This window comes from Pelmatolapia mariae, linkage group LG4, assembly GCF_036321145.2.
Source record: "Pelmatolapia mariae isolate MD_Pm_ZW linkage group LG4, Pm_UMD_F_2, whole genome shotgun sequence".
NCBI classification, from domain to species: Eukaryota; Metazoa; Chordata; class Actinopteri; order Cichliformes; family Cichlidae; genus Pelmatolapia; species Pelmatolapia mariae.
This window is the reverse complement of record NC_086230.1, coordinates 35,201,923-35,211,036: the sequence shown is the minus strand read 5'-3', so window position 1 is coordinate 35,211,036 and position 9,114 is coordinate 35,201,923. Positions and strand designations below refer to the sequence as shown.

The 9,114-nt window shown below is 46.3% G+C and overlaps 1 protein-coding gene across 1 annotated transcript; it reads left to right on the top strand.

The window, feature by feature from the left end:
* LOC134625673 (keratin, type I cytoskeletal 13-like) lies at positions 1–4,043 on the top strand. Its single transcript, XM_063470930.1, has 8 exons — positions 1–417; positions 1,652–1,734; positions 2,410–2,566; positions 2,816–2,977; positions 3,057–3,182; positions 3,528–3,602; positions 3,687–3,835; positions 3,920–4,043. Exons 1-8 carry the CDS (start codon positions 4–6, stop codon positions 4,041–4,043), a joined length of 1,290 nt encoding a protein of 429 aa, XP_063327000.1. The 5' UTR covers positions 1–3.
* Positions 4,044–9,114: the final 5,071 nt, after the last annotated feature.

The following is a 9,114-nucleotide window of genomic DNA, read 5'->3' as shown; positions in this document are numbered from 1 at the left end:
ACCATGGCCTCCTTCACCCGCTCATACTCCCGCTCCGTCAGGTCCTCCGTGGGCAGCAGCGGCTCCATGAGGGCCAACAGCGTGTACGGTGGAGCTGGAGGCTCCGAAGTCCGCATCTCCTCCTCCTCCGTGGGTGGAGGGCTCAATGGCAGCCTCGGCGGAGGACTCGGCGGAGGCTACTCGTCCTCCGTCAGCTACAAAGTTTCTGGCATGGACGACAGCCTGATCGGCAACGAGAAGTTCACCATGCAGAACCTGAACGACCGCCTGGCCTCCTACCTGGAGAAGGTGCGCAAGCTGGAGAAGGCCAACGCCGAGCTGGAGCTGAAGATCAGGCAGTTTGTGGAGAACAAGGTCGGCCCCTCCACCCGGGACTACACCACCTTCTTCGTCACCATCAGCGACATCACTGCAAAGGTAAAGCTTCCTCATCCTCCCTCTGACAGCTGGTCCCACAGGTACTCTCACCTGCGCTCCGTTTTTAACCCTCTGTTTATTTCATGTTTACGTTATTTTGAATGATGATGTCACTGCGAGCTTCGTCCTGTTCCTTTGAACGTCGTTCATCATGATCTTCAGGATCTGTTCCTCTGCAGAACTTTAGTTTTCTACACTCTCTCCAAGCTGTGACACAGAGCGCCCTCTACAGGCCATACCCAGGCTTTACTTCTCACTCATCTTCAGTTTGTTTCTCACAGAAACACTTTGTTAATGTTTTTCCTCCGGACTCACTGAGCGGTCCTTGGTTGTTTTGAATGAAGCCTTCTTTCCAGCTTAGATCTTTAACTTTCTACTAACCTGTCCTTCAATGAAGTCATCAGCCCCCACGGTCACATCTTTTTAAATCTGAGGATTACGCTCACAGGACGCTGCTTTTAGTTCATGAAGGGACAACAAAAGGCTTCATTCAGCAGCGCTGCACCTCACCCCGCATCTGAACAAAACCCAGAAAGAGCTGCAGACAAAGGTAGCAAATCTCCCGTTTAACCAGAGAGGTGCCTTCAGAAATCAGAGGACTGAAGGATGTCTGATCTAAAATTAGAAAAGAGAACATAAAGCTTCAGTTCAAACCTGAGATTTACACGGTGTAGCTCAGTTAATACAAACTAAAAGTAAAATAATGCATTTATACAACTGTCAAATCTAATCACGCAGGAAGTCTCCAACTGAGTGAACCAGCACACAGTCTGAGGAGGATTTACTTTTCTGATCTGAACCTCAGTCGTCTCTGACAATCTGGGTTTTCCTCACGAAGATGAATAAAGTCTGTTTTAACTAGAATGAATTTTTGGTTAATTAAAAGTTCTGAAATATCTGGAAAATGAAAAGTGAATAAAAATGGAAAATGGGAAAGTATCACTGCTCTGTCTGATTGGTTAGAACTGGCAGGGGGCGGGGCAGTAATCAGTAATCCTGTGGCCCCGCCCCCTGCTGACTTTCACTGGCAGCCATGTATTTATCTTGATTAAGAAACATGACCTTGTGTTTCCTGTAGTACAAACACTCTTCAAAGTAAAAGACCTGCACTGCATCTTTAATTACAAAATAAAAGCACCTTAATGTGCTCTATGTGGAATTATTTTGCTCTTTATAAACAGCTGAGGATCAATAAAGTTTGATCTTCATTCATTATGATGTTTTTTGTCTCCAGATTCAGGAAGCCACCAAGAAAAACGGAGCCATTCACCTGAGCATCGACAACGCCCGGCTGGCTGCTGACGACTTCAGGACAAAGTGAGTCTGCAGGAACCCACAGAGTGGGGTGCAGTTCCTCTGACGCCCAGCAGAGGCTGCTGCAGCCATCAGTCCACATGTCTGATACAAGTCTGAGATCATGTGCTACTTAATGTTAGCACATAACTTTCCAACAAATCCAACATGGCGGAAACAGCAGTCCTGGGTTAAAAGGGACTTCTTCCTCCCCACTGTCGCCAAGTGGTGCTAATATGAGATGTTTTGGGTTCTCGAGACAAAATGAGGCTTCAGGTGGAGACATCGATGGAGCATCGTGACGTTCTGATAGAGTTGCCAACTGGGAAATTCCGTATAATGAGCAAATCTGGTTCATCCCTTATTCTATCTGCAATGTCACACACAGTGCATATTTACACTCTGCCCAGCTGGTTGTGTCCCTTATTTGATGGTTAAAAAATTGGCAACCCTAGCTTCAGATGATGCTTCGAGTCTCCATCAGCAGCAGCAGATCAGAGCGGCGTGTCACGGTGAACATTTGAAATAAAGCATGCACAGGAGCAGGATCTCCTCTGATATGAGTGTCATTGTTAATACTCCTGTTACTGCAGGGGAAAAGGTCCAATGATATTAGGAAGTTTGAACAGCAGGTGGCGCCACAGCAGCTCAGATTTAATCCCCACTGAGCCTCACCTGTGATCCATCCTCCTCATGCAGGTACGAGAACGAGCTTGCCATGCGTCAGTCGGTGGAGGCTGACATCAGCGGGCTCAAGAAAGTCCTGGATGACCTGACGCTGGCTAAGAGCGACCTGGAGATGCAGATTGAGGGCCTGAAGGAGGAGCTAATCTTCCTGAAGAAGAACCACGAGGAGGTGAGTGCTTCTGAAAAGGATTTAGATTCAGATCTCTGAGGTTTGAGTCACAGGGGTATCGCCAAACATGTAGAGGAACAGAAAGGAGATGAAGTCAAATCAGTGTTTTTGCCAGTGGAGTGTGGAGTCAGACGCTTAAACACAGATTTTGTTCTTTTACTGTAAGAAAACTTCTTTTTAGCTGAACTTGAGTGTGTGTGTGTGTGTGTGTGTGTGTGTGTGTGTGTGTGTGTGTGTGTGTGTGTGTAGGAGCTGCTCGCCATGCGGAATCAGATGAGCGGTCAGGTGCACGTGGAGGTGGACGCCGGTCCACAGCAGGACCTCACAAAGGTCATGGCTGAGATCAGAGAGCACTACGAGGCCGTCACCGCCAAAAACCAGAGAGAGCTCGAGTCCTGGTTCCAGACCAAGGTACCTACCGCCATGACATCACTTCCTGTGACCGCAGACGTCTCCTGTGTATTAACCTGTGTGCGTGTTTCCTGCGCAGACTGAGACTCTGAACAAAGAGGTCATCACTCAAACCACCTCGCTGCAGACATCCAGGTCAGAGGTCACGGAGGTCAAGCGCACGCTGCAGTCTCTGGAGATCGAGCTGCAGTCCATGTTGGGCATGGTGAGTGTCACATGACCTCTGTTCTGCAGCTGAAGGAGGAGGTCGAAGCAGACCAAATGATGAAGCTTCAGTTTGTTCACTGTAAAAGAGAGAGGGGCGAGCTGTGAACAGAGGCGGGCGAAAAACATCCGATGAACTTCAGGCTGTTTCTAACTTTCTGTCTGAACATTGACGGGTCACATGAGCCGAGGTTTGACTGAGACTGAAACCGAAAGCAGAGAGGAAGATCAGTAAAAACTAGGTTTTAGGATAGGAACGGCTGAGATGAGTCAAATCTGAGTAAGGGTCTGACTGTAGGTGTAGTTTTTGATCAGCTGACCTCACAAACGCTGCGTTCCTCTGCAGAAAGCGTCGCTGGAGGCCTCTCTGGCTGAGACGCAGAACCGCTACTCCATGCAGCTCTCCGGGTACCAGATGCAGGTGAGCCGCTTTTCATCCTGAGCTTGCGGGTTGTACCTGAGCACGCTGCTCTTCGGTCTCACCTGTGACTCTGTTGTCCTGCAGGTGACGTCACTGGAGGAGCAGCTGACGCAGCTGAGGGCCGACCTGGAGCGGCAGGGGCAGGAGTACCGGATGCTGCTGGACATCAAGACCCGGCTGGAGATGGAGATTGCTGAGTACAGGAGGCTGCTGGACGGAGAAGCCACCAGCAGGTGAGACTCGCGCTTCGATGAGTGAAGCTGAAGCTAATGGGCAACGCAGACGCTAACCTGTGCTCTGTTCTGATTGGTCCGCAGTGTCACCACCAAGTCCTCCTCGAGCACCACGACCAAGCGGGTGGTGACGGTGGTCCAGGAGGTGGTTGACGGGAAGGTGGTGTCCTCCTCTTCCTCCACGACCTCCTCTGTCCTAGCCAGCTGAGCCGCTGCAGACAGCCAATCAGCGTCTCCTCTCAGAGTGCTGACAATAAACCGAGAGTCCACATAAAAACTCAGAGTGTGTCTTTATTTCAGCGCCAGCACAGCCGACCTCCACGCCTTTAAGCTCAGAGAAGAAGAGCGCTCAGTTTTCCTCCAATCAGGGAGTCAGAAGCATCAGAGTAACCTGCAGCATACCTGCAGTGCATTCTGGGTAAAGTGTGGGACAACTGATTGTGTTTTTCCTTCTGGGTCAAATACATTTTTTAATAAGGTCATTTTTTATATGTAAAACATTCGGGGTACAAAGTGGCAGAAAAACCTGAACTGAGAGTCAGGTGAGCCCAGCAGGTGTCAGTCTGAAGGATGGTGCTGCCCCCTGCTGGGCCTGCACAGTCATGTTGGCTTCACTGTTCACGCCCTTCATTCGAACTCTATTTAAACCCCTCGGAGGGTTTTGGCAGCAGCTGCAGCGACTCTGCAGGCTGCTTCATGCCCCGCACCGCTGCAGCCTCAGTTTCCTCCCATCATGCCTCAGGGCGTCATTGCTCAGGTTGAGGTTAGTGGCTCTTATATAAATCAGAGCGTCAGGCAGCAAAAATATGATTGCATAAAAAAATGCACAAATCAAACATCATGAGTTTGACATGTTTTTTATGCTTTTTTAATACGTTTTTGTATTTGTTAGCGAAGTCCCAGCACAGCTGTACCCGTCACCATCACGAGGATTACTGAAGCCAACGCTGGCTCGATGTCCACACTTTGTAAACCAAAGCACTTTATGGCTGTAGCTCAGGCAGTAGTGCAGGTCATCTACTGATCAGAAGGTTGGTGGTTCGATTCCTGGCTTCCACTAGACTGCATGCCAAATATCCTTGGGCAAGATGCTAACCCCAAATTGCTCTCCATACTCTGATGCATCCATCGGAGTATGAGTGTGTGTGAATGTTAGTTATGGGTGCTCAGACGAGTAGAAAAGCGCTACGTAAGAACCAGTCCATTTACCACAGGAAGTCATCACTTTTAAACATTTAATCAGACACTTGATTTAAAACCCGTGAGAGGTGAAGGATGAGCAGGTTTGCACTGTGTCATCATGTTTTTGTGTTTCAACACGAGTTTTTCATAAAGAAGTAAAAGTAGAAACACAAAATCTCAAAGTCCTGAACACAGTCCTCACGTTGTGACACACACACTCACACTCGTTTACAGTACTTATGAGGACCCTCCCTGTCCTGATAACCTGGACTTAAAACCCCAAACCAACTTCAACCTAAAACTAGTTCTAAACATAAGCCTGAATCCAAATATTAGCCCTCACACGGCTCTGCGAGGGAAAAACGACGGGTCTTTATTTTGGAAAAGTTCATTTCCCGGTCCTTCCCCTCCACAGTCCCGTTGTGTGTGTCACTATTTAGAAGACGCTACACAAACAAAGGTGTTCTCACCCAATTTCCATGAAACTCGCACTTTATCAAAACGTGTCCTGACAACAACAGCGTTAGGAATCAGAAACCACCTCAGTATCCAGGAAGTCTTTCTAATTATCCTGAAAATATGATAGAAATAGAAAAGTAATTTCAGAGACAACCTCTACATTAAACAAATGTTGTAACTTTATGTGATCGTCAGCGTCACAAAGTGTCCAACACATCGTGACTTTCTTAAAGTCTTTCCCAACCGTGTTCCTGCTTTGGCACGCTGGTTTCTCTCACATATATAAAAGCTCGACTTTAACATAAATACGGTGACTTGAACACTGGTTTCAGTAACCCTCTGGCTCTGTGTGTGATTTTACTGCTTTTGCAGTTCTCACTGCATTTTAAAATGTTCTTTCCTCAAAGTCTTGGCTGCAAACTCGGTTCCCATAAAGGAGGATGTGAAAGAGCACGCTGAGGTTTAATGGGCAGGTTCAAACATCTATCCAAATCAACACACGTCAATAAAACTGCTCTAAAAATAGCGATAAACTGAGCGCCTGCTGTAGCGGAGCTGCTGCTTGGCACTGAACACGTTTACATCTCTAATCTGATGGTTGTGAACTCATAATTACAGTTTATGTGAGTCGGCCTGCAGCAGTGTGCTGACCTGTGCAGCACTAACACAACTTAAACACAGCGTGACAGTTACAGTGTCATTACCCTGCGTCCACGCCCACGCCGCAGGCCTGAATTTAAATGACTGTGTGCTCAATATAAACCTGACTCCCGTCTCAGAGCAGCCGAGTGTGTTGCTAATTAGATCCAAATTAGCTGTGAGATATTTCACAACTGTTCTTTCTTGTTGACTCGGTGAAAACTTGGCATCATATTCAAATCTCATCAGGACAAAAACATCTTTAATGTCTATTTCCAAATAAACACTTTCGTTGTTTTGCAAACATTTAAATTAGAGGGAGCATTTTTAATTGGTTGGCCATTTTTATTTTATGAAGAAGTCAAAATTTTCAATGATGCCAACGTCAGGTTTTTGTTTTAAAGAAACTGTTGGACTAAATTTGATCTTTGTCACGTTTTCAGTGGGAGAAACGTTTCATCATCACCAGGTGACTTCTTCAGTCTCAGCTGACTGCAGGTTTCAATCTTATAAACAGTACATTTGCATAATGACTGAAATCAGCCCACTGAAGGAACAATGGGCTGGGAGGTCAGTTCTTTCATCATAATTATGCAAATTCTCATGACCATTGATCAACAACCACTGACCAATATCCATGAGTACCATTCACAGAGAGTTGGGGAATGGCTGCAATCACAGCATTGTAAGATGGTGAAAGATGATTGAGCATGCACCAAGAGGTTTTAGTTTTGGCTCATGTGATTAGGTAGAGGATCAATAGGGGGTCCATGACCCTCTTGGGGACACTCCCATAGGGCTTAAACTTTCCAGGGAAAGTTCAGTTTCATGTTCTCTACGCCTGTTCCTCTCACTGTGGTTAATCTCATTGTTGGAGCTGATTATACAGAATCACCAGAGAATAGCCTGAACGCAGCAACTATAAACTCCGATAGGTTGGAGATCTAGGGTTGCCTACTACCACAAAGTGCCCTTGAGCAAGGACTTGAACTCAAAGTGGCAAATGTGGCTGACAGCCAGCCTGAAGCAGTGCTGAGCCGAGCCTACGTGAAGCTGCACCATCAGTTTGGTTTCGCTGGTTTCCATATTTTTATCTGCGCTCGCTCCTCTGGTTCACACCAGCCTGAGATCAGTTCTGCTGATGTTTCACAGTCCAGCTCATCAGTGTCACGTGCTTCACATGCATCAGGTCCACCTCTTCAGCCCACTTAGGCTCAGCTTTAGGCTCATGTCTGCTTTTGTTGTTGGAGAGATCATCTAAAAGGTAACACAGTTTCTCAAATTGTGTTTGATCAGCATGTCCCAACTTCAGCACACCAGTGACACCTCCTTGGTACTTCCCAATGGACCGACCTTTAACAGACGAACTCTAAGGCCAAACGGTGTTTTTGCCACTCTAAAGGTCATCTACCTTTTTTAATGCACATGTCTAGCCTGCAGCTGAACATGATCTTGAAATGGCAGCTGGTCATCTGGTAATATGTTAAAACCTTAAAATAAGACGAGCCAGTTAAGCTACATGAGACATTTCAAATTAAAATCACCTGAACTGATGGGAGTCGACTTGGACACTGATGCTCTTGTTCTGAAACAGCATCGTGTTCTCACAGAGCTGTGGACATGACCCGGGACCCGTCTCTGACCTGAACTCATTGTTGGAGCTGTTGGTTTGGTTCATCCTGAGACTGGTCTGTCTGTAAAGTACATCTTTGTACTGTGTTTTACCAGGAAAGGTTGTGAGTCTGTTGGCTTCATTCCCCCAGCAGACTGAACATGCTGCCGTGTTCAAAGAAGTGTGTGACAATTTTTTAAAATTAAATTCAAATTAAACCTGAGTCGACATTTTGAAGTGGAAGATTACAAAAAGAGACCTGGAGATTTGACTTTCAGCAGTAATAGTTCATAAATGGGCTCACACATGCCTGCAGGTTTGCATGCAGAGAAATATGAGCCTGTAAATCAGCCGTGGTGTTTTCAGCTGCAGGGCTCTGGCTGGTACATGTGACAGCAGATCTTCAACTGCCAGCCACATCCACTTCTTGTCATTCCAAAGATCAGACCTCATTTTGCTGTCGGCCACTTTGACTCCCAGTGAGTAATCGGTGCAGTTGAAGCGTTCCCCAGACTGACGCCTGAACACGAGCACCGTACATGGACGGCACAGTGCAGAGATTCAGAGAGAAACATTATAAAAGAAAAAATAAAATCAAATATAAACAGACAACAAAGTGATCAGCGATGCGGTTACAGTGCAGTATCAAGCTCTGACAGGAAAGTGATTCGCTGGTGTTGTCCAGCCACTTGTTGAAATTCTTGGGTTTTGATCTTGGAGGTTTATGTGAAATGTGTTGGTTCGGTCTTTGTGGAGATTCAACCTGTTGACAAAGCTACAGAGTTTCTGGTCGACCTTTGTGTGGGCACTCGATTCAGGACACGGTGGTTCTGTTTTGGTGCTGTGACTTATTGTGTTTGATTTGGGAATACTGGAGCTTAACAGTCCTTTGGACAGGACTGGCTCACAACTCAGGATTTGCGTTGGAATTTTGTTATTTTGTTATGTATTATTTCTTGACTAGCTGACCACACGCAGAAACTCTGTGATCTCGTCATGTCTCACGACTTCTTGATTTTGACTTGGAGCAGTCTGCTATTATTACATATATATTATAAATATATAACTCCACCTGATGAGTAATGAGCAGGTGGAGTTATTGCAATCAGTTCGGCTTTATATTTTAAATCAAATTTCATGACCTAGAAGCTCGCGTGTCTGCTGGGGTTTCTGCAAACCCTGAATTATACTCAGTGGAGCCTGAAACACATTACTGTGACACTTCAGATCTGCCTGAGCCACATTAACAGGTTGTAATGTTTTGGTGAGCTTTGCCTGTGATTCGTCCACACCCAGCACCTTCCACATACTCACACGGTGCTCTTTTCATGGTTTTCTGTGATGATAAAAAGTAAGATTCTTTTTTAAAAGTGGTTAAAGAAAATGA

What these genes read in the sequence shown, in the direction of transcription:
- LOC134625673 (XM_063470930.1), top strand. Translation starts at nt 4, where the DNA reads ATGGCCTCCTTCACCCGCTCATACTCCCGCTCCGTCAGGTCCTCCGTG. An exon ending in TCAGCGACATCACTGCAAAG is followed by an intron (nt 418 to 1,651) that starts GTAAAGCTTCCT and finishes TTTTGTCTCCAG; the next exon opens with ATTCAGGAAGCCACCAAGAA. An exon ending in GACGGAGAAGCCACCAGCAG is followed by an intron (nt 3,836 to 3,919) that starts GTGAGACTCGCG and finishes ATTGGTCCGCAG; the next exon opens with TGTCACCACCAAGTCCTCCT.